This window comes from Cervus canadensis, chromosome 15, assembly GCF_019320065.1.
Source record: "Cervus canadensis isolate Bull #8, Minnesota chromosome 15, ASM1932006v1, whole genome shotgun sequence".
NCBI lineage: Eukaryota > Metazoa > Chordata > Mammalia > Artiodactyla > Cervidae > Cervus > Cervus canadensis.
This window is the reverse complement of record NC_057400.1, coordinates 21,550,131-21,576,606: the sequence shown is the minus strand read 5'-3', so window position 1 is coordinate 21,576,606 and position 26,476 is coordinate 21,550,131. Positions and strand designations below refer to the sequence as shown.

The 26,476-nt window shown below is 35.7% G+C and overlaps 1 protein-coding gene across 1 annotated transcript in view; it reads left to right on the top strand.

The window, feature by feature from the left end:
- LRP1B (LDL receptor related protein 1B) overlaps positions 1-26,476 on the top strand; it is a 2,049,143-nt gene that overhangs the window by 1,396,530 nt on the left and 626,137 nt on the right. The window contains exon 32 of the mRNA XM_043488135.1: positions 9,152-9,301. Within this exon, the coding sequence (XP_043344070.1) occupies positions 9,152-9,301 (150 nt within the window). The remainder of the gene's footprint in view (positions 1-9,151; positions 9,302-26,476) is intronic.

Sequence of the window (26,476 nt, the reverse complement as noted above, 5' to 3'; positions counted from 1 at the left end):
TTTGTCATTTTAAAGTGTTATGTAAATGAAATCATACAGTATGTAGCTTTTTGGATTGCCTTTTTCCACTCAGCATTTATCCCTGCAGAGTTATTAAAGTCTTTGCATGTACCAATAGATTTTTTTCTTTTTCTTTTTAATTCTGAGTAGTATGCCATGGTATATATATAGCACAGTTTAGTTAACCATTCTCCTGTTGAAGGAAGTGAGATGATTCTAGTTTTTAACTGAAACCAAATCTGGCCTCTATACATGGACACCAAATTAAATCTTGGAGATAAGAATTTTGTGTGAAGTAGAAAAGAATAGTTTTATTGCTTAGCCAGGTAAAGGGGGCCACAGCAGGCTAATGCCCTTAAAACCATGTGTTTCAACCTGGGGTGATGAGGGAGAATGAGGTGAGGAATCTTATAACCGAAGGGTGGGGTTGCTGATGAGGACAAGGATCAGGGTGCCTCCAGGGCTTACATTCCTTCAATCTGGATATCATCTGGTATCAGGTGATGATGGTTAACTGTGACCTTCTCTGGGAGGGTACTTCATCAAGTAGCTGACATCTTCCATTTGGTGGAGGTTTTAGTTCTGCAGAAAAGCTTAAAGAAAATTTAATGTATATCCCCTGAGGGGGACCAGGACCCTGCTCCAATGGTTGCACTATTGTTTCTTGACTGCTCCTCCCTTGTCTCCACATTCCCTCCATTCCCTGATTAACAGCTGTCTGAACCTGCCCTCAGAGAAGGGGACATGAAAAGGCTTTTGTGACCAGGAGGGTCATAGGATTCTGCTGGGATTCATGACTTCTATAAATAAAGCTGTTATAAACATTCATGTACAAGTTTTTTGGTAAATATCTGTTTTAATTTCTCTGAGATAAATTCCCAGGAGTTCAAATAGTGGGACCTATGGTAATAATATGCTTAATTCCATAAGAAACTGCCCAGTTGTTTTCCAGAGTAGCTGTACTATTTTACATTTCTACCAGCAATGAGTCAGTGATAGTTTTTTCCTGCATCCTTACCACCATTTACTGTTGTCACTAGTTTTATTGTAGTCATTCATTTGTCTGTATTGATACACATTGTCATTTTAGTTTGCATTTTCTTGTGACACTGAACATTATTTTTTCAAGTACTTATTTTCATTCATATATCTTCTATTATAATTCTGTTCATTTTTTTCCCATTTTCTAATTTGATTTTTTTAAACTATTGAATTGTGAGATTTCTTTTCTGAACACTAGTCTTTTGATGGATATGTGGACTGCAAATATTTTGTCCCAGACTGAAGCATATTTTTTACTGGCTTTTATAGAACAAAGTTTCTAATTTTGACGTACCTGTATAATTGAGAAAATACTGAATTACAGATTAAGTCTACAATCTGAGTATTTTTCATTATTAAATTATCTCAAAATAATCAATTGTAGGGATTACCAGAGAGATGGTTGTAAATTTTAGAAATAGGATTTTAGCTTAAAAGGAAATACAAAAACCTAGCATTTGTTAAGTACGTCTATGTGTCAGACACTAGTCTATGAGGGAATTATTCTTATTACTACCAGCTAACAATTGTGAAGTGAGTGTATAGCCAGGTAAAAGCTACCTAACCAGATAGCTTGATAGGTTGATAGTCAGATCAACCCGAACCTCACAGACAAGGTGATTAGAAGGTAGCAGCTTATATTTGTGTTTACTTCTGAAAGAAGCCAGCGATAGACTATGAAGAGTACTTTGGACTTTCTCAGGATGTTTATTCTTTAACTTAAAAATCTAAGTGTTTTCAGAAGAGAATATTTCTTGAGATAGCCTAATGGTGAGTAGGCACTTAATCATATTCTACTTTTCCATGGAATAACTTTGCTCCCTTGGAGTTAAAAGTTCAGTGTTTCAGAGAAAATTCTGCCTCAGGAATAATCATGCCTGTTTTGGTGAACTCTGAAAATATCTCTATTTTGGAATATCTAGAACATTATAATTATTCTGCAAGTATTGTAAGGGATGCAACTTTACAATATTTCAGCGTTATTCATGTGTTTTCAATAGCCAGTTTATACAGCTTTCACAGTTCCAGAAGCGGAAGAGATTGTGTTCTACTATCTGAAGATAACGCTACAAAGAAAATATTTGGAAGATTTCAGTGTTATTTATTATGAATGGCTAGAGGACTTGAAGTTAATCATCTACATTGAAATATCCACTGTATGTCTTTTTCCCCATCTACATCTTTAGTATTTCTATGCTTCCAAAGTTCTCATCACGATACACTTTCCAGCAAAATTTAAAAGGCCTCATTGAACCTTTTAAATATTCAGATTTAAAAGATTATAAAACTATGCTGTGTTTAAAAAATGTCCTTACATTTTATATTCTAAAATGACTGTGAGAAATTTCTTAAAAATACTGATGCTTGGGACCAACATAAATCAATTAAATTAGAGTTTCTGGGGATGGGATCAGTATTTTCAGTAGCTTTTCAGATAATTATAATGACTGCCAGGGATGAAAATCTTGAAATTGAATTTGATAAGTGATGGAAAAAATTAGATAATTACTATCCCTAGAAAGCCTTAATTTTTAAAATTTTTCTATGTATTTGCATTTTTGTTTTAATTCTAAGTTGATGATACTCTGTATTTTGAGTCATATAAAAAAGAAAAGAGATGAGACACATAAAAATGAGCTTTTCAGTCTTAGTTGTAACAAAAGTAAATTTTAAGTTTACTTAAAATTTAAGGGACTTTTTTTTTAGTGATATGTGGAAAATATTGTTAATTATATTTATTTTAATAGTGTTAATTTCTTTTACCAATGTATGGAATGTTTCCATTATGAGGGCAATTACATCATTTTGGCAAGCCATATTGTCTAAATTGAAAAGTAAGATGGTTTTAATCAAAATGTTCAAACAAAATAATAAATTAAAGGAAATCTTGGTTTCAAATAATGAGTGTTAGAATCAAAGCAGATGGATTATCTCTGCTCCTTTCAGTAATAGAAAAGATAAGTAAAAAGATAGTTTTTCCTTATCATTAAGATTTTTCAATTTATGTGATGACATTTCTTCCAATGGTATTCCTATTATATGATTGAGTCTGGGTTATCTGTTTGATAAGCAGATCCAGATAATTTTAAAAATAAATATCTCTGGCAGAAATGACTCTAATGCAGAGTACATTAGTAATGCACTAATGGCATATTCTTCAGACAGACCTTAGAGGCCTTTCAGGATTTTTTAGTCTTAGTCACCCACACTGAGAATCTTCCAGTGCAGACATAATTACATTTCTTTGTGTACATTCCAGGTCACTTTTATAGGCATGCTCACATTTGATCTGTTTTCTCGTGGCCATTGACTTAGCATGCTAAAAGCACTGAGTAGCTTCAATTGCATCAAAACCACTGTGTTCACTGCTTCATGACTTATCTGTTGAAACAGAGATCTGATTCAGAAATTATTCCAATAGAAGGATACCAATTAATTCTTCAGTGTTGCTAAGACCTAAACATAATAACACAATTTAAAAATTGTGTGTAAAAATATTTATATTGAGATTTATAAATATTTACTTCTAAACATACTAATCTATCAAAACATATGTCACCAATTTCTTAAATTCATAGTAGGATTTTTTAAATATTTCAATTCTATTGTATATATCTGGAAATAAACATGCTCAAGAGCATTCAGGGGTTAAACTAATATATCTGACAGGAGAGAAGGTATATGTAGGTGGCTAAGTGAATACATATACAGGTTAAAATAGGAACTTTACCTTTTTTTTCCCTGTGAACCTTAAATGATTAATCCTAAACTACTTTGTTTTAATACTGATATAAAAAATCTAAGCTGTACCAACTAGCTCTATTGAATCACTGCCCTTCATCCGTGTCTTCATAATATATGGACATAGGTAGTATATTTAAAATAAATTGTTGTGGGGATAATTCAACTTTACTAGGCAGAACTCCTTGAAGACAACTTATTTCAAAATGGAGTTAATTAATTAACCCATACCTTTATTCAATGTTTAGAATTGTTTCTCTGCTCTAGGCATCATGCTCCATGCTAAAGACAAAAAGCTCACAAACACACAGTTCCTTTCCCCTCAGCACTCACAATCTAGGAACAAAGATGTATAGTAGTAGAAGCTGGGGAACTCTGACCCAAAAACTGCAAATTCCTTGCTCCGTGTCACTGCTTTACAAAACCTAAGTTTGAGTCTAGAAACTGCAGAATTTCAGCTAGTTGAAAAAGTCCTGATACTGTGGGTTAGTGTAGAGTTGACCATATTCAGTATGTACCGTCTCTTTCCAAAAAGCGGTTGTTCAGTTCAGTTCAGTCACTCAGTCATATCCAACTGTTTGTTACCCCATGGACTGCAGCATGCCAGGCTTTCCTGTCCTTTACCAACTCACAGAGGTTACTCAAACTCATGTCTATGTTGTCGGTGATACCATCCAACCATCGGATCCTCTGTCATCCCCTTTTCCTCCTGCCTTCAAACTTTCCCAGCATCAGGGTCTTTTCCAGTGAGTCTGTTCCTTGCAGTGGCCAGACTATTGGAGTTTCAGCTTCAACATCAGTCCTTCCAATGAATACTCAGGACTGATTTCCTTTAGGATTAACAGGTTGGATCTCCTTGCAGTCCAAGTGACTCTCAAGAGTCTTCTGCAAAACCACAGTTCAAAAGCATCAATTCTTCAGTGCTCAGCTTTCTTTATAGTCCAGCTCTCACATCCATGCATGACTACTGGAAAAACCATAGCTTTGACTAGATGGACCTTTATTGGTAAAGCAATGTCTTTGCCTTTTAATATGCTGTCTAGGTTGGTCATAGCTTTTCTTCCAAGGAGCAAGTGTCTTTTAATTTCATGGCTTCAGTCACCATCTGTATTGACTTTGGAGCTCCCCAAAATAAAGTCTCACTGTTTCCATTGCTTCCCCATCTATTTACCATGAAGTAATGGGACCAGATGCCATGATCTTAGTTTTCTGAATGTTGAGTTTTAAGCCAACTTTTTCACTCTCCTTTCTCTTTCATCAAGAGGCTCTTTAGTTCTTCTTTGCTTTCTTCCATAAGGGTGGTGTCATCTGTATTTCTGAGTTTATTGATATTTCTCCTGGCAATCTTGATTCTAGCTTGTGCTTCATCCACCCTGGCATTTTGCACAATGTACTCTCAGTTCAGTTCAGTTCAGTCGCTCAGTCATGTCCGACTCTTTGCCACCCCATGAATCACAGCACACCAGGCCTCCCTATCCATCACCAACTCCCAGAGTCCACCCAAACCCATGTCCGTTGAGTCGGTGATGCCATCCAACCAACTCATCCTCTGTCGTCCCCTTTTCCTCCTGGCCTCAATTCCTCCCAGCATCAGGGTCTTTTCCAATGAGTCAGCTTTTCGCATGAGGTGGCCAAAGTATTGGAGTTTCAGCTTCACCATCAGTCCTTCCAATGAACACCCAGGACTGATCTCCTTTAGGATGGACTGGTTGGATCTCCTTGCAGTCCAAGGGACTCTCAAGAGTCTTCTCCAACACCACAGTTCAAAAGCATCAATTCTTTGGTGCTCAGCTTTCTTCACAGTCTAACTCTCACATCCATACATGACCACTGGAAAAACCATAGCCTTACTAGACAGACCTTTGTTGGCAATGTAATGTCTCTGCTTTTTAATATGCTGTCTAGGTTGGTCAAAGCTTTTCTTCCAAGGAGTAAGTATCTTTTAATTTCATGACTGAAATGACCATCTGCAGTGATTTTGGAGCCCAAAAAATAAAGTCTGACACTGTCTCCACTGTTTCCCCATCTATTTCTCATGAAGTGATGGGACCAGATGCCATGATCTTAGTTTTCTGAATGTTGAGCTTTAAGCCAACTTTTTCACTCTCCTCTTTCACTTTCATCAGGAGGCTTTTTGGTTCCTCTTCATTTTCTGCCATAAGGGTAGTGTCATCTGCATATCTGAGGTTATTGATATTTCTCCCGGCAATCTTGATTCCAACTTGTGCTTCTTCCAGCCCAGCATTTCTCATGATGTACTCTGCATATAAGTTAAATAATCACGGTGACAATATACAGCCTTGGTGTACTCCTTTTCCTATTTGGAACCAGTCTGTTGTTCCATGTCCAGTTCTAACTGTTGTTTCCTGACCTGCATATAGGTTTCTCAAGAGGCAGGTCAGGTGGTCTGGTATTCCCATCTCTTTCAGAATTTTCCATAGTTTGTTGTGATCCATACAGTCAAAGGCTTTGGCGTAGTGAATAAAGCAGAAGTAGATGTTTTTCTGGAACTGTCTTGCTTTTTCGATGATCCATCAGATGTTGGCAATTTGATCTCTGGTTCCTCTGCCTTTTCTAAAACCAGCTTGAACATCTGGAAGTTCACAGTTCACATATTGCTGAAGCCTGGCTTGGAGAATTTTGAGCATTACTTTACTAGTGTGTAAGATGAGTGCAATTGTGTGGTAGTTTGAGCATTCTTTGGCATTGCATTTCTTTGGGATTGGAATGAAAACTGACCTTTTCCAGTCCTGTGGCCACTGCTGAGTTTTCCAACTTTGCTGACATATTGAGTGTAGCACTTTCATAGCATCATCTTTCAGGATTTGAAATAGCTCAACTGGAATGATGTACTCTGCATATAAGTTAAATAAGCAGGGTCACAATATACAGCCTTAATGTACTCCTTTCCCAATTTGGAACCAGTCTGTTGTTCCATGTCCATTTCTAATTATTTCTTCCTGACCTGCATACAGATATCTCAGGAGGCAGGTCAGGTGGCCTGGGAATCCCATCTCTTTAAGAATTTTCCACATTTTGTTGTGATCCACACAGTCAAAGGCTTTGGTATAGTCAATAAGCAAAAAGTGATGTTTTTCTGATAGGGGTTGAGGACACTTAAAATTATTCCCTAAGATGAGACAGACAGGAATGTTAATTTTAAAAATCAAGGTGTAGGAAAATTAGAACTGTCTATTGAAGCCAGGAGTGAAGTTTGTGGTATAAATGCAGTTGCTTTACAATTGCTGGATATGGGTCACAAATCTGACTCTTTGGTTTCGTTGCAGCCAATGCAAAGACAGAAATATGATCAGTTACAATTTTATATTTTCCACATAAAGCTTCCTGGCACTGAGCCCTAAGAGAAATTCCTCCCATGGGTCCTTATATAAAGAGGTCACAGTGTGGTGCATTATTTCAGACACTATATCCTGTGAAGTATAACAGTGGCTTTCCTATGACTACTTCTTATATCACCTTTCATTTATACCAAGAGCAAATGCCAAAGTCCAATTCAGAAGAGATTCAGAGAGAGAGAGAGAGACAAAGCCTTAGCAATCTAAAAATGCAAGTAATTCCCTGATGATTTAACTTGATTGAAAAGTTAAATTTGAAATATCTAGGGTGATAGATATCTTACCTAAAGAGAATTTGTTAATTTGATTCTTGTTGAAAATTCAGCATCAGAAACTTTGGGGTTATATTTGAACAATAAATCTATTGTAAAGGTGTGCTTCAGCTGAATTAAAGATGGAATTATATGCTTTAGATAGTCAATTAAGTAGAAGGTAAAATAGACCACTTATGAACACTAAGCTGTCTAAAGCAGGATTCATTTATACTAGAAAAGACATATGGTGGTGGCTTAGGAACTACTTACAGAATAACCAAACTTTCTCTCATTAAAAAGAAAAAAATGAGTGATGTATGGCTTTCACCATGAAAATCTTATCTCATAGAATATGACTATGTAGTTTTTGATTATTCTGTCATAGTAATTAAAGCTAATGACCTACAGTATTTATAAAATACTTTTTGGAAAATTTTATCCCTGCAGTGTCTAATTCTATACATTGTGATTTCCTGGTAAACTTTTCAGACTTTCATCAAGAAAACATATCAATAAGTCAGTTAATAGCTTGCATGTTGTATAGACTTGTTTTATTGTTGCTACTTAATTAAAACTGGTCCACTCACTAACTGTAGTTGAGAGTATTAGGTTACGTTATCACTTTTTCCATGCAGTTGAACTCAGTGATTCTCTCTGTTTGTTTTCCTTCTTTATTCCATCTTCCCTTTTTTCTTCCCTTTTCTTCCTTTCCTCTTTTTTCCTTTTTTTATCTTAGGTTTTTTATTTTGTTTTGTTTTAATAGAGAAGGGATTTTTTTGTGTCATTTGTTCACTTCATTCTGTGAGGGAGGTCCCAGAAACAGATTATTTATTGTATGCCTGCTTTGTGCCCATATATGCTTCTTTCACAAGTATTAACAGTTGTGAGTCACAGAACACCAACATGAAGCCACACACTTCATGTTATAACGTGCATGGATCATGAACCTACTGAGCATGCCTATAATTAGTTAGATGTATATCCTTGGCAACCAAAATGTACATGTCCTGAGACTTTTGAAAACCAAGAATGCCTCTATAATGTAGGGAATTGTTCATAAATTACTATTATGCGAACTTACAGTGACACACCCTTCAGGGACAATGGTCTTAAGCCGTTGGCTTGGTTCACTTCTTTTCTGTATGGTTTATTTCTCAATGACAGCTCCTAAATGAGCTCAATTCATTGCCACATTTCAATGAAATTATTAGTTGCTGAAATTCTATCTTTGGATTTACTTGAAGAGTACTGGAAACCACCACTTTAAATCTGTAACTTTCTAAGGTAGATTTTACTGAAAGTAAAGGAAAAATCAGAAATTTCATTAATAAAATAAGTATCCCAAATAAGTGTTACACAGTAAAGCTTTCTGAGACAAAGCAGTATAATGAAGAAAGAAAACACTCAATTTAGAATTAGAAACCTTAAAATGTCTGGAATGTCCACTTACCCACTGTGGCCTCAAATAGATTTCTTGACTGTTTTAGGTATTGTTTTCCTTATCTGTAAAATGAAGCAATCATTCCTCTTAAAGTCACAAGATTGTTGTGATAATCAACAGAGATAACCATTGTGTTATAATAGTGTATTTTTTGACTAATAGTTAAAACAGTATGTGGATCTCCCTGTTAGCCAGATCATATTTTTAAAGACAAAAATCTGAGCTTGCAACTTATTCTTTCCTCAAAATCCAGTGCTAGGTGAATATTACAGTTTAAGTGGCTACCATTATGGTTAAGTTGTATCATTTAATTACAGGTCTATCAATAGACTATGTGGAAAACAAGCTTTATTGGATCAGTTCAGGAAATGGAACCATAAATAGATGCAACCTGGATGGCAGTAATTTAGAAGTAATAGAGACAATGAAAGAAGAATTAACAAAAGCTACAGCCCTAACTATCATGGGTAAGTACAATGGTTCTATATCTTGGATGCTTGTATTGATTGGGTTTAATTAATTATGACCTATTAAAAGCTTTAAAAAGTTACTGCTCCATTAACACTAGAAGCACATTCAAGTTGCACATTTCTAAGAGAATTTTTCTTTTCTTTTTTCCTTAACCTTACCAAACAAACTTATAAGATTATCCAGTTCAGAGACTATTAGCAATACTAACTTCACTGTTATTGATTCTTGGCTTATTATTATTATTATTGATATTATTTTAACAATTATTTTCCATATTCTAGTATAATATTCTAAAGTGCAATGGCCATGAGTATTTGTCAAAATAAAGTAAAATCTTATATCTGCTTGTAAAGGATAGCTTGATATACACAGATAACTGAAGAAACAAGGCCACAGTATCATTGACTAATGATTTAAATTATTCTTTCATGAAAATGCTTTATACATACACAAAAACACAAGGATTATACCTGACAAGTTGTTATTTTAGAGTAGAAATTTATTTAAAATTGTCTCATAAAGCAATAAGAAAGTAAGATTAGTTTGTATTACCTGACTTTACTGAATTAAGAAGAAAAAAATGATTTTTGTGTATTTGTACATAGTTTAAATCACCTGAGTAAAAACGGAAGAGTTTAAATTCTGAAAATGGTTTGATAAACTGCAACAATTCTCAAATTAACATCTACAATATGTTTTCAAAAACTGAATTCCAATAAACTTCATGAAATCAAGCCACTGGCAAATAATATAGCCAAGGAACCTAATAAGTAGAGGAAGCACGTTAAAAATATGTCATAACATTTCAAGGGATGTCATTGACTTTCAGTGAATGTATATACATATCACATACTTTATGTACTATAAAAATCATTACCTTATAGAAAAATGTAGGCTTTATAAAAATTTATTTCTGCTAACATGATTGCTACCAACCCTGCTGTGAGTAGGAAATGAATACTAAACTTACAGAACTCAATGCTATGAACAAAATCTCAATAAATGGAGCAGTTGTCCATTTTAGCAAGAAAAAAACTAGTTTTGTTTTCTGCTAAAAAGTAAAGAAAAAACTTGGATGAAATCATTATGTATATATTGGGTCAGTGGTATGCATCTTACATGACATCAGTGCCATATGGGAACCAACCTGGAGTAAATTAACTTTTTTTTTTAACAAGTGAATGGTTATATATGTGTACCTCCCCCTGTCACCATAATTTGATTAACCCTGGAAGTTAAAAAATGAATTAAAAAAAAAACCTATTAATATCTATATTGTCAGTGCATCAACTAGATATAGCAAAATTTGAGGACTTAAAGGACATCACCAAAGAGAAGCAGATGAGCAATGTCTACTCTCTGAACTTCCCTATCTTGTCTTTGAATTTGCCCTTCTGTTGAGAGTCCCCTTTCTTCATTCAGAGCCTCTCTACTCTTTTTCTTGGGGTCTGGTATAAGGGGTGATGACCTGCTTCCTGCTGAGACTGAATAGTATAGTCATATAAAAAAGGCAATAAAAAAGAAAGAAACTTACCACTATCCAGGGTATTGCTGATGATTAAAGCTACAAATGTTTACAAAGAAATTTGCCTACAGTAATTTTGAAGTTACACATTCAGGAACAAAAAAATAATTATTAATATGTTGTGACTGGTTATATGCCAGCTCCTCAGACTACTTAGGTGATATATGGTAAGTAACTTAAAGTTTGTATTTCACTAAGATTTAGGAGTGGTTTTCCTAAAATTGAGTTAATAATCTCTTTGGACACATTTTTCAGTTTTTTAAATCTCAAATATTATATCTTGTAAGTCTTTGGGGTCCCCAAGTTTACTTGGAATGGTATATACAAAATAAACTGAAAAGAGCTTTGAAATATTAAATCAAGTAAAATAGTAGGGCATTAGATTAAAAGAAAGGAATTATTTGATGAGTCAACAAGTGCAAGACCCAAAGACCAAAACTGCTACATCTGAGTCTCCCAAATACGTTGATACTTCTTTCAAGAGGTAGAATTTAACTCCTCTCCAGTTGAGTGTGGGCTGGACTTAGTTGCTCACATCTAATGAATAAAATAAGGTTGATATGATGGTGTGTGACTTTGGAGATGAGATCATAAAAAGCATGAGCCTTCCTCCTTGTCCTCTATCTCGTGGGTCACTAATTCTGGGCAAAGCCAGGGGGCATGTCATGAGGCCCCACAGGCAGCCCTCTGGAGAAGTTCGTATAGCAAGGAACTAGACCTCTAGCCAACAGTCATATGAGGGAGTCTTCTTGAAGCCCTTAGCACAGTCAAGATTTCAGCTGACTACATCCAAAGCCAATGTATTACAGCGACCTCAGGAGAGATTCCAACCAGCACCAGCCACTCACAGAGTGGCTCCCAGATTCCGGTTCCACAGAAACCATGTGAGAAAATAAATGTTTACTGTTTTAACCCCTAAGCTTTGGGGTTAACTTGTTACACAGCAATAGATAACTAATTCATATGTTTTTCTATCCATAGAGCTCGTTCATTTATGAACAGATTCACAGACTCAAATACTTATTTGAGGCAAGTTATGAATAAATAGTATAATAAAAGCACAGTAGCACAACATGTTGTAAGTAACAACTGAGTCTAGGCTTCAATATCTAGACTTACTTGAGAATGGCAGGAAGTGTGATAAAACTGGAGAGAGCTAATGGACCACTTGAGGTAGAACACCTCTCAGGTCCACTAACTGTTGCCATAAGGAAGGTTAACCAGTTGTGCCAGATCTTTCATTTTTCACAAGAAGCAAGAAATCCATGATTTTTTGGATATCGCAATTTTTAATGTTAGTCCATAATCACATTAAAAAAAATACCATGCAGGCCAACATACTGTTTAAGCTAATTATGAAGGATAATACTCTATAAGCCAAAAAACTAACTACCAAATAATAACAAAAATATTACTATAATAATCCTCTATGTTCTTAATTCAACTCAGAGACACCAGTTAGTTGCCATCTCTGGTTCCATTATTCTTTTTTTTTTTTCCCCATTAATTTAAACATGTAATACCCATACATCTTTGAGATTTTATATAATTTTTAATTTTATATTGGAGTATAGCCAATTAATAATTTTTGATAGTTTCAAGTGGACAGCAGAGGGACTCAGCCATACATTATACACGTATCCATTCTTCCCCAAATTCTCCTCCCACTCAGGCTGCCACATACTATTGTGCAGAGTTCCCTATGCTATAAGTAGGTCATTGTTGGTTATCCATTTTAAATATAGCAGTGTATACTTGTCAGTCCCAAACTCCCTAACTATCCTATCCCCAATCTTTTCCCCCTGGTAACCATAAGTTCATTCTGTAGGTCTGTCAGTCTGTTTTGTAAATAAGTTCAATTTTTATCATTTCTTTTCAGATTCTGCATATAATTGATATCAGGGTATATTTTCTTCCTCTGTCTGACTTATGTCACTAAGTATGAAATCTCTAGGTCCATCCATGTTGCTGCAAATGGCATTATTTCATTCTTTTAAATGGCTGAGTTAACATTCCATTGTATATATGTACCACACCTTCTTTCTGTCATCTTTTATATTGAAGACATTGAATTGTTGAGTGAAGAGGATGAAATTAAGACAGCTAGTGCCCATCTGTACTGTTAGAGGGGACTTGTCGAAAAAAAATAATAACCTGATAGAGCTGATTTAATTTACAGGGGAGAAAGGGTTCCTCTTCTAATGAACAGGACTTACGATTTCCTACAAACCTTTCATCTTTCATGGTCTTATTCAACCAGACTTTGTATTTTGCCTGAGGCACATATAGATAAAAAACATGAGTGTGAGGTCAACCTTTTATTTGAGTTACTTCACTGTTGACAAGGAAATGTAACTTCTGGATGTGGAATTTATTTCCTAATAGCAGTGGATATTCATTTCCATTAATTCTTTCAACAAATAATTATTAGTGCCTACCATATAGCAGGCACTGTTATATATGGTAGTAAGACTCCTGACTTCATCAAAGTTGCAGAAAAGCAGGGAAGGCAGACAATAAGTAAGGTAGAAAACCCACAGAATTATAGGTAACTGTTACAGGCAAACAAACAAACAAACAAAAAATCAGGGTAAAGAGCTATAAAAGTATATGAGTAAGAATAAAAATATAGGTTTTAGGCTGAATGTCCAAGAAGAGTGGAGGAATGCCATATGAACCAACAAAAACTGTTTTAGATGTTATTTGGTTTTCAACTTTTATGTTATGTTTTAAAATCTTTGTTTTGAAAAAAGATCTTTTTAAAGAATTTAATTATATCAAATCTTCGTGGGTGAGTCTGATAATTTACCAGGTCAGACATCTTTAAAGTTGGCCATGGTTCAAATGCAGTGTTGTTTGTGATTCACTTTTTCTCCAGTGAGTCTGAAATGATTTACACGTTGTGTACAATGGCTGTTTGATGAGGACTTCTATTACCTTTTGCTCTGGACTGAATGTTTGCATTCCCCCTAATTTATATGTTGAAGCCCTAATATGAAGGTATTAAGAAGGGGCCTTTGGGAAGTAACTAGGTCATGACTTTAGAGCTCCCAGGATTAGTGTCCTTCAAAGAAACCAGAGAGCTAGACTCATTATCTCTCTCAACAGTGTGAGAATACAACAAGAAAGTGCTGGCATCCTGATCTTGGACTTCCAGCCTCTAGAACCGTTATTTAAGTTACCTCTATCTGTTAAGTTACCTCTATCTGTTATTTAAGTTACCCAATCTATAGTATTTATTAAAGCAGCCAAACTCATAAAATGCTTTTTCAGTTACCAAGTATAAGTTGACCTAGCCTGGAACTTTGAACATCAAATTATTTCCCATTTTAAAAAATGACTTTGTTGATTGTCTTTTCCTAAATGTCAGAGCTAACAAATAAAAAGGGCTTCCCAGGTGGCACAAGAGTAAAGAATCCCTCTGCCAATGCAGGAGATGCAAGAGAGGCAGCTTCAATCTCTGGGTCAGGAAGGTCTCTTAGAGGAGGATATGACAGCCCCCTCTAATATTCTTGCCTGGAGAATCCCATGGACAGAGGAGCTTGGTGAGCTACAGTCTATAGGATTGAAAAGAGTCGGATGTGACTGAGCATACATGTACACAACAAATATAATAGTTTTTGCTTTCAAATACAATAGCTAATAGCTCTAAAATTATGTCTACTTCTTATTTTTCTTAGATAATTTTTCTCAGTATTTAACAGTAATTTTTAAAAGAATTTTCTTTTATAAATATACTTCAATTTCATGATATAAGTTTACTCTAAAACATTTTCTACATGATTTTCAAGTGGGTTATGTTTCCAAATAGTGTATAGTCAGCTATGTTATATTCAACTATTGATTAGCTAGTTTTCAGATATAGAACTTTTTTGTTTGTTTTTATTCACCCCTTTCTCATAGTTTTTGGCATTTTCATGATCATTAGTGTCTGCAGGAGACCACAAATTAATCAAGTTCCTATTCACTCTTAAGTGCCTCTATGAGGAGAAGGAGGTTAAAACTATTGATTAAAATTAGAGTTAGTGACTTATTTATGGATTATATTTAACATACTGTTCATCTTTACTGACAGCATATGCAGTTTGAGAGCAGACTGCATATATTGTATCCACACTGAAGAGAAAGTTAGAAAAATCAGTTCATGGATTTAAAGGAAAATACACAAGTAAAACAAATGTACTGCCAGAAATAGGCTTAATAATATTTGGAGAAAATTAAGATGGAATTCAGGAACTATCAGGATGCTAACTTAGCTGTATTTTATACTTTCAGGGTGAGTCAGGAAAGACCTGGGAGAAATGGACAGATTTAAAATAGAAGTGAGACTGTTCTGTGCTTAGTCGCTTAGTCATGTCCAACTCTTTACAGCCCCATGGACTGTAGGGTTGTGAAGAGGCTCCTCTTTAGGCTCCTCTCTCCATGGGGATTCTCTAGGCAAGAATATTGGAGTGGGTTGCCATGCCCTCCTCCAGGGGATTTTCCCAACCCAGGAATCGAACCCAAGTCTCCTGCATTGCAGGCAGATTCTTTACCATCTGAGCCACCAGGGAAGCCCTAAAAGTGAGGACATAGGAATTATTCAAGCAAACTTGACAAAACTTGACAAAATTTGCATGTCTGAATAGAAAATCCTTGATATTTTTGGATTTAATGGTCAGCATCTTATTCAGTCATAGGTGTTATTTATACAGTCCATTCAAACATGTCATGTAGTAATTTGTCAAGTTTTGCTTGGGCAAGAGTTTGAGTCCTGGACACTACCAGAGGTGTGAGTTTGAATTTAAACTTCCACCCCATGTGCACACTCAGTGAGCTTTTTATTCATTAGCTCATATGTTACTCCATTGCATATATAGCATTCCCATTAGATTCAAGCATACATCTACTTTTTTAGTTTCATTTTGTGGTACAATATGACCTTTGGAAATTGGATTTACCACGGTATTTATAGATAGGAATTCCAAAGTTAACACAGCAAATTCTTCTTGAATGTCAAGGAGTGTGTATGTGTGTGTGTATGTGTTACTAAAGAGCCTGTCTGCCAGTGCAGGAGATGTAAGACATGAGGATCCAATTCCCGAATCAGGAAGACTCCTTGGAGGAGGGCATGGCAACCCACTCCAGTATTCTTGTCTGGAGAATCACATGGACAGAGCAGTCTAGAGGGCTACAGTCCACAGGGTCACATGGATTCGGACATGACTGAAGTGACTTACCACGCATGTGCACGTGCATGCGTGAGTGCATGCACACACACACACACACACACATATTAGTAGCCTTCTTTATGTGGTTAAATCAGACAATTTTTTTTCAAATATTTGTTTATTTATTTGGTTGCACCAGGTCTAAGTTGCAGCATGTGGGATCCAATCCCCTGACCAGGGATCCAACTCTGGCCCCTTGCATTGGAAGTGCAGTCTTAACCACTGGACCACCAGGGAAACTCTAAATCATAGACTTTCAGAATTAAATGTTATCTTGTGTATAGTCCGTGGGGTCTCAAAGAGTTGGACGCAGCGGCGTGACTTTCACTTTCACTTGTGTGCGTTCTAAGTCGTGTTAGTCGTGTCTGATTCTTTGCGACCCTATCGACTATAGTTTGTCCATTGGGATTCTCCAGGCAAGAATAGTGGAGTGGGTTGCCATTTCCTCCTCCAGGGGATCTTCCCAGGGATTGAACCCCCCTCTCTTATGTTTCCTGCATTGGCAGGTCGGTTGTTTACCACTAGCATCACTTGGGAGGCCCTTCGAGATCATTAAAGTTACTTTGTCAATTAAAGAAATGTACTTTAGGTTCCTGTTCCTAGTATTCACTAACCAGCAGTGGATATGGGACAACTACTGAATTCTATTCTTAATTTTCTATTCTGAAAAAATATGAGTTTTGACCATATGATCTACAAAATTTTTAAAGTGTGTATGATTTTATCACCAACAGATTAACCCAGGGTGCAGGAAATTGTTTAAAATAAGCCATTATCTAAGTTGAAGTATACAGCAGAAGCAATAAAAATTGTGGCTAAAAATAAAATTAATGTGTAAAGTTATGTTAAATCACAATTCATATTAATCTTTTAGAAGTTGGGCAAAATTATTCAGTTTGACTTTTAGTTGAGAATTTGGTGGATGTTTACAACCTAGGATTGCTTAAATTACTTGTTTTAAAATAGGCTTCTACTTTTTATAAATACCTAAGTAACTATCTTCAACAACCATCTGATTCTTAGCATCACTTGAATAAATTGGCAAACTTATCTTTATAATAAAAGAAACTGAATAACAGTAAAGGCAAAATAAATAAGTAAATAAAGCTACACATTTTCTGTGGATACTTAAATCCTCTCTGTTGAAGTTTTCAGTGCTACCAACTACAGTTGAAACATATTATTGATCTGTTTCAAGTAGCAATTTGCAGGAATAAGCTTAATATGTAAATATTAGAAGGACATTGAATTTGGCAACTGTTAGGATCGATCAGGGAGGAGAAAAAGGGTCCTCTTCAGTGAGGAGAGTGAATTTTCACTCTCTTAGCAGAAACAAACAGTCCTGTAGTGCATAAAATGTTAGCTTCTCTCAATTTGGTTATGAACACTTTTATTTTAAAGCAATGTTAACAAAATAATCATTTGCCCTTTAGGGAACCCTTGAAAGACTTTACTAAATGTAGCCCTTAAGGACATCTGTTCATAGTTTCCAGAAGTTCACTTAAAAATCAAAGTCATCATAATAGGTGCTGTGAAAATTCCCAGTGTGTGGATAGTTTGCCATGGGAAATCAAGGCTGTCAGATTAAATGCTTGCAGAACCAGCTGAATAACAGAGAAGGACATATCTATTTGCTTGAAAATACAGTGTTAATATTGTTGGGGATTAAATGATATGAGTGTTCCCACTGGAGCTTCTACAGCAAAGCATATCATCTAGTCTCTTTGCTGACTGAAAAAAAAAAAAACAACCAACCAACCTCTAAGCTTAATGACAAAAAAATTAGGCTCTACCTATACTAACACTTCGGTTTGCACTGCTAATTTCTCAATGATATACATTCATTATTTGATTCTGTATTCTTTTCAGAATCATAATTTGGTGTAATGATGTGTTAGAATTTTTTAAAAATAAAGCATAATCTAGCCTTCAGTTTGCATGCTTGTAAATTTCCTCAGATCTAAAATATACTCTATAAATAATAATAGAAATGTAAAAAATGTATGCACAATAAACAATCAAGTAAAACTGGTGCACAGAAATTATCAAAACATTTTTTTTTCTACTTTACTTCCTGAGATGAATTATTATAGCAAACTGTCATGGCATCTATGAAACATGATAAATGATAGCAAGTGACAGGCTGTGAGTCTGGGGCATTTAGTCTTGTTAAGATCCTTCGACAGAGCGCTTGCAGATTCACACTGAAATTAGTCTGAAAGGATTCTATGTTACATTCTTATGACAAGGTGGTAGGTCTGATAACTTGCAAATTCTTGACTTTAAGAGTCTACCTTAAGAAGTCATTTCCTCTGTTTTGTGCAAGGCAAGTCCACTTCACATGTCAAGGGCAATTTTTTCCTTTTATTTATTTATTTTTAATCAAAGCTTACTGAATATTTCTCTCTGTCTGAATGTGAAAAGAAGACGAAACTTAGTTCCAAGGGGTTCTTACTATTTATGAGTTTCTTCCCCCACCTGTGGCTGATCCTTAGACTGCCAGGTTTCCTTTTATATATGATAGCTCTGCCCCTTTATTTGTTTTCCTTTCAGAGTCTAGTTAGATACTCACTAACATTTTATTTAGGCTACTACAACTCTTTCACTTCTTTCCACTCTTCATATCTCTGGTCCCCAAGCTATTAAGACCTGCAACGTTCACACCTGCTGTGGCACCCCCTCCCCGGGTCATAATATTTCAGAGGCTGGAATAAGCACTCAGAACTTACTCTGAAATGGTAGTTTTTTTCTCCTTTTCATTCACCAGAAGCTGTTTGTGACATTATTAGTTTTACGTTATGTGTGCTGTGTCTCTTCAGTCATATCCAACTCTTTGCCACCCTATGGACTTGTAGCCCCCTGGTCTCCTCTGTCCATGGGATTCTCCAGGCATGAATACTGGAGTGTGTTGTCATGCCCTCTTCCAGGGGATCTTCCTGACCCAAGGATCAAACCTGTGTTTCTGATGTCTCCTGCATTGACAGGCCGGTTCTTTATTGCTAGTGCCACCTTATAGATAAAAGAAATCTAAGGTCAATAAGTTTTGTTAAAACCCAAAGCATTATCCATCCCACCTTATAGATAAACAAACAGGGTCAAGAAGATTTGTGAAAACCCAATCCTCTGAGACTCAAGCTGAGAGATCCTGACTCATGTCGAGTGCTGTTTCCACTGCCAGGAAAAGCCTTCCCTGTCCTAACTCTGCTTATCATTCAGTCCCCCCCTACCCCTAAGTTACAATGCATCAAGGTAAACTGTTCTCCTGTATCTGATCTTGGCCTATTTATTTCTATTTGTCTTGTTCTTTGACTGCCTTCCATATTTATCAGCCACCCTAATGGGTGACATGGAGAAGGAAATGGCAACAACCCACTCCAGTATTCTTGCCTGGAGAATCCCATGGATGGAGGAGCCTGGCAGGCTACTGTCCCTCCAAAGTCTACTTCATCTATTGTCGTTCCCTCGCTAAGTGGTGTCAGACTTTTTGTGACTCCATGGACTGAAGCACCCAGGGTCCTCTGTCCTCCACTATCTTTGGAGTTTGCGCAAACTCATGTCCATTGAGTTGATGATACTATCTAACCATCTCATCCTTTGTTGTCCCCTTATCCTCCTGCCCTTCTTCTTTAATCTTCCCCTGCATTAGGGTCTTTTCCAGTGAGTCAGCTCTTCATAACAGGTGGCCAAAATATTGGGGCTTCAGCATCAGTCCTCCCAACGGATATTCAGGGTTTATTTCCTTTAGGATTCACTTCAAGTCCTACTTTAATTATATTTCAGTGATTTAAAATTTTTCCCTCCTCAGAGCCCCATTGTATTTTTCAGAGGTAATGGAATTTTGTCTTTCCTAATGAGTTAACATGTCTCATTTCTCCATAATTTGGGACCAAATTTTATTCATATATGCATCATTCATGACACAACAAGATGCTTTGCACTGAGTACATTCATTAAGTAGCAGTAAAATGTATGAATAAATAAAACAATGACCATATACACACCAAACTTGTGCCACGGAAATGAAAATATATTTTCAATCAAAGCAGGCAAATATTTATGCAGAATGGTCACAACCATAAATATAATATACAATTTAAATATATATTGAAATAAATGTGAAAAGAAAACACTTTCAAATATAAGGGTTTGAATTGAAACGGGAAGAAAATGAATAACGTAAGCGTGTAAACATAATCATTTCTGACACATACTCTAATATACATATGTATGTAGAAAAGCAAGGAAAGAAGTGCTGTATTGAATAATGCTTGTTGTCAAGGGAACTAAACAGCTTGATGGAAGAAGAAGAAGAAGAAGAAATTATCTCAAAGCACACACAAGTGATAAGTTCTAGAACAAACAAAACAAAAACTTTAGCTCTTAAAGGTAGTCTCTCACAGCTGGGCCTAACCAGCATTATTCTCTTTAATGATAGTAATTGATGGTCTAAATAAATAAAGCATTCTAGTATTTAATTTACAAATTGTAACTCATGCAATTCTCACAGCAGTCCCCTGAGAAAGAGACCATTAACACTGCTTACTCCAGAGCTCCCAGCCGAGGTTCAGTAGCCTAAATTAACCACTCACTGTTACCTGGTTAGTAAATAGTGTAGCAAGCTTTCTAATCCATGATTCTTCATCTTTAAAGTGCTTGTGTTTCTTCCAGAAACTTGTCTTGTAGCTATAGTTAACTAGGATATATGTGCACTGATATGTATGTAAGAATATACTTTGCAGTAGTACTTGTAATTAGAAAAGTCTGGGGGAAGAAACCTTCATGTATATTGTAAAGGACTAGCAAAATGAATCATGAAATGTTCGTATAAAATGAAATATTATGCAGCTATTAAAATGAAGTAAATCTATATGTTGATTTGAGCTACTCTCTGGAATACATTTTTAATTGAAAATAATTACATTAAAAAAGCTATACAGAATGCTCCAATTTTTTTCACATGTATGCATTTATTTTCCCAGGTGGCACTATTGGTAAAGAACCCACCTGCCAAATGTAACAGACATAAGGGACACAGGTTCAATCCCTCAGTGGGGAAGATCCCCTGGAGGAGGGCATGGCAACTCACTCCATTATTCTTGCCTGGAGAATCTCAAGGACAGGGGAGCCTGGTGGACCCTAGTCCATAGGGTCACAAAGAGTCAGGCACAACTGAAGCTACTTAGCATGCAGACACACACACACATGCATTTATTTTAAAAATTTAGATATATTTTTTAAAATCATGTGTTCTTTATGCTTCACTGTTTATCTCAGTAAATATTGTTCAGAGAGCATCTACTGTCTAAATTTACACATTAGTGCTTATAGACACAGCAACCATGCAAAAGAGATATTGAAACTGCAGTGTTGCCTCTGAAAATAATGTGGGTGGCTCAAGGTCAAAGCTAGATCTCTAACATAATTCTGTCTACCTCCAGAGTTTTATTTCTTCTCACTATGCCAGTGATTCTCAAACCCAAGGTGATTTTGTCTACCAGGGAACATTTGTCAGTGTCGGAAAACATTGAGGTCACAGCTGCTGGTAAGAAAGGGTTTCCACTAACATTCTGTGCTGTGTTTAGTCGCTCAGTTGTGTCCAACTCTTTGTGACCCCGTGGACTACAACCCACCAGGCTCCTCTGTCCATGTGGATTCTCCAGGCAGGAATACTGGAGTGAGTGACCATGCCCTGCTCCAGGTGGTATTCCCAACCTAGGGATTGAACCCAGGTCTCCCACATGGCAGGCGGATTCTTCACCATTTGAGCCACCAGGGAAGTGGGGTGAAAAACAGGAATACTAGTCAACAACCTACAAGACTCAGTAGAATCCTCCATGACAAGGAACTGTTTGTCCCAAAATGTCGATAGAGCTGAATTTCAGAAACTTGCTCATACCAAAAAGACTCCTGATCCTCAGAGAACAAGCACCTGTACAAAACCTGATATTGTGACTGTAGGCCTGTTATCACAGTTTTTGATTAAAATAGAAAGCCTTAAAATATATGAATAAAAACAAACACTTGGTGTTTGTAAGAGCTGCTGGTATGAAATTGTCTTGGAGAGAAAGATAGGAGTAGATGGCAGAGAAAGGAGGGGATATATAGTTCTTTCATGTTTTCTTTCTTGCTTTTAAATGTAACTTAATGAAAAAGAATCAAGATTTGCTTCTCTTATGTTTCTGTTTATACTTATAATACAGAGAGCGTGCTTATCTGTCCCAATTTTGATTCATTTACCAATTCAACCTTTTATCAAGTGACTCTTTTGAGCTGGGCACCATATAAATGCTAGGTAAACAGCAGGGCATGCAGCATGTAACAATTCCATTACTAAAGGGTCAGTATTCCTAGTGTGGGAAAATAGTGTACCCTTGACACTTCAACAACATGGATTTGATCTGCATGGATCCACTTATACAGAGATTTTTTTCCCCACAGTAAATGCTACAGTATTTACTGTAATAGATATGCATTTGGTTGAGATCTTGGATGCAGATAAAGATGGAGAACATAGTCAGAAAGCTCACTATAAGTTATACTTAGATTTTCAACTTGCAGGAGGGTGCAGTGCTTCTAACTCCTGAGTTCTCCAAGGGTCAGCTATAAAAGCAAATACTCAAGTAAAATAAAGTTTGTCAGGTGGTAAAAGACACTAATAGAGAAAATTCAACCCAGGCATAAGAACAGGGAATGCAGAGTTGATTTGGGAGAAAGGAACCAGAAAAATCACAATTTTATGTGTAGAGGTCACAGCAAGTTTTTGATGGGAAATGGCAGCTGAGCACAATCTGTAGGAAGTCGAGTGAGTCATTCAGGTACTTGGGGGAAGAACATTTGAGGGAGACAGAGAAAACAGGAAATTCAAATTTACTATGGATCATATTTTCAAATACTTTTTGCTTTTAGGTGAGTTTTTGTTTTTATTTATTTATTTATTTTTTGCTTGTTTTAATGCTCTAGGTATTCACCTCACTCTCCTCCTCAATGGAACTTTTGCTATGCTATGTTTAAAAAATTCCTGATATGTGTGGGTAATTCTAATGCTGCCATTAAACTAATCTAGTAAAATAGAATATATAGTTAATTTATGCATATTAGCTAAAAGTAGTCATCTACATTAACTTTATTTCTCTAAAGGGAAGCTTTTAGTTTGCGTGTGTTGAAATTCTTAATAATGATGAAATTAGTTCTGCCCCATGTGTTTTGCTTTATTTCCAATTTATTTTATACAAAGTTGCTATTAATGATTATGCATTTTAATAAGAAAGAAGAGAAACTTCTAGTAAATATGATTATTTCAAGCTGTTATGGTTAATGTTTATAGAAATAACTATAAATCAGTCACATGAAGAAATTAATTATAGTTATTTAGAACAAACTTAACTTTGTAGAACTTACAGTTTGTTGCTTTACTTTCAAATGTTCTAAAATTAAAAGCTTGAATATTTATGTTTATAAAATTGTATCATGCCAATGAAAATTATCTCAATTTAGAAAAATTATTATCATATTCTTTAAAGAAAGCTTGAGTTTTTTTGAGAGATTAAAATCTAGACACCAGAGTATGGCTTTATAAAATATTACTCAGTAGAAAACATTCATAACATTTGTGAAACATGGAATATAATGCTTGAGAATGATTATTTTAATGAAGAATTTTTAAAACAGTTCAGAAAAAATAATTCCTTCTATCACAAGGTTTGAAAAAAAATATTAATTCTCTTAGGTATATAAATGATCATCAGTGCAATTATAATAGATATTTATATAATTAGTATTGTCATGTCTATACCTGAATTATGTAAGCATGTTCTACTTCAGAAAATACAGATGATGAAAAGCTGGCCAAATAGCATATTATTTAAAAAGATTTAAATGATATTTACTTCAAAATCATATTTACAGCCACTTTTTCAGTAAAAGATGCAGTGATTTAATTGTTATATTGCATTTCTCTCTGTAATTCAATATATACAACCAGTCTATTTTAAATGTACTATAATTATGCTATGTATTTTAAGTGATTCTGCTTTCAAATCATACTTTTTCAAAAGGAATAATTTATTTTTTAGTGTACAGTGAACAGTGTCACTTAGTTCAAAGAACTTCGAATACACCACCTAAATTTTCTAAGTCATCAGTCTTCTAATTGCCTTAATACTATTCATTAAAGTAACAGTAATATATGAAATATATCCAGGCAATTTGCCCAGTACTAAGTATAGCACATAGTTGTCTTCTCTAAGTACTCCAACTACCATTAATGAAAACTAATAGCCCATCAAAATTTTCATTAAAAGTACTGTGAGAAATCTCCAAAGGACTATATGTGCTTTTATTCCAGCAATTTTTGTCACCTTAAATTGCTGTGTTCCAATATGTTACTCTTCTTAATGCTAATTACCTTACAGAATGGATAAATACTACAATTCCAAAGTACATCAAGTACTATTTTTTTAACTAGATTATAATTAGTGATCAGAGAATGGTTTCATTAACATAAATGGAATAATTAAATCATCTCAGCTTTATTGTACTTAAAAGCACTCAATAGTGACTTTTTCTCTTTTTGTAAACTACTAAAGGTTAACTTTTTTGGACTCATTTTCAGTAAAATTATATTGTTCATGTTCATGGCATTAAAATAAGAATAAATTTGAAAATGTATAATTCTTTGGAGTAGAGATGTAACTATTTTATGTTGCCCCATGTCTCCCTTCATGTAAAAATGAGAAACAGTAAATGTTTAGAGTGGAAAGATTTAGTATGCTTTAGATTTATGATAGAATTTGAGTTAATATAATTATAGCAACATTTTAGTTAGAGGTAGAAAATGAATCAAGAGAATTAGAGAGTTCATTCCAAAAGTCTGCCCATATTCTGTAGGTGTTATCTGATGTTGGAACATAGAAAATAACTTGGACTCATGTCATGATCTGGTGAGCATTATTCATTTAAACTGAGGCTAAGCAATCAGCCCTGAGTCCTTTTACTACAGTAATCCTGCTTATCCTTGGAGAACACATTCCAAGACCACCAGTGGACGCCTGAAACTGAGGATAGTACCAACTCCTATACACAATATGGTAATATTGAATAGCACTAAAATTTTCGCTATGACAAAGTTTAATTTATAAATTAGGCACAGAAAGAGATTAACCATAGTAACTAAAGTGGAACAATTATAAAAATACATTGTAAAGTTATATGAATGTGATCTCTGTTTCTTAAAATTGAACACGAAGTCTGACTGCTCACTGATCAAAAGCCAATAAAGAAGCAAGGTTGGTGGAAAGGAAAAGTGCTTTATTTTGCATGCCAGCAATGGCAGGGAGTTGGGGTGGGTGGCTTCTATCCAAAGGCCAAGTCACCTCCACTGACAGTTGGTGGACAAGAGCTTTTATTGCTGGAGGGAGTGGGTTACTTGCAGAAACAGCACACTCAGCTCTGACAGCCATCTTGAAATTGGTCATGCAGTGGTCTGACCTGTGTTATTGTAAGCACAGTTAATCTTTAGTTTTAAGGTCAGTTTTTTTTTTCCCCCAGTTCCTTGAGGTCAGTTCTCTGCATTGTGTCATGGCTACAGGCTGGTCATCATGTAGTTAACTTCTTCCACTTGGTGGGGGCTTCAGCATCTATAAGACAGCTCATAGGATATGGCTCAGAATTTTATCTACAACCCATGAAAAGGAGCTAAAGGTCCTTGACTTTGCTTGGTGACTAAACTATGATTGTTTTGTCCTATTTGACAGATTTCATTTGCTTCAGCATTTTCTTACTTCTCTGATTATGCTTTAGCTAAAGTTTTTCTACAGGGCAAGGGCATAAGGGGGGCAAGGACCGTAGGGTCCTGTTCCATTTCTCTGTGAGATGATAAAGTGACTGTGTGATGAGATGAGGTGATGTGAATGGATAGGTGGTATGAGATAGCATTACGCTACTATTGATCTTCTGACTGTCCAGCAGGAGGATCATCTGCTTCGGATAATCCTAGATCACTGAGCCATGACAAGATGGATGTCATGAAAAAGATGTTGACAGTTAGGCTCTCCAGCCAAGATAGAGCAGTACTAGGCAGGATTTCATCATGCTACTCAGTCCAGTGTGCAATTTAAAACTTAAGAACTCTTTATTTCTTGAATTTTTCATATAATAGTTTCAGATCTTGGTTGACCTTAGGTAACTAAAACCATGGATATTGAAACCTCAGTTAAGGGAAAGCAAGCAAAAGTGTTAGTTGCTCAGAAATGTCCAATTCTGTGACCCAGTGGACTATAGCCCACCAGGCTCTTCTATCCATGGTATTCTCCGGGCAAATATACTAGAGTGGGTTGCCATTTTCTTCTCCAGGGGATCTTCCTGACCCTGCAGTAAAATCTGAGTTTACTGCACTGCAGGCAGATTCTTTATCATCTGAGCCACCAGGGAACCCTCAG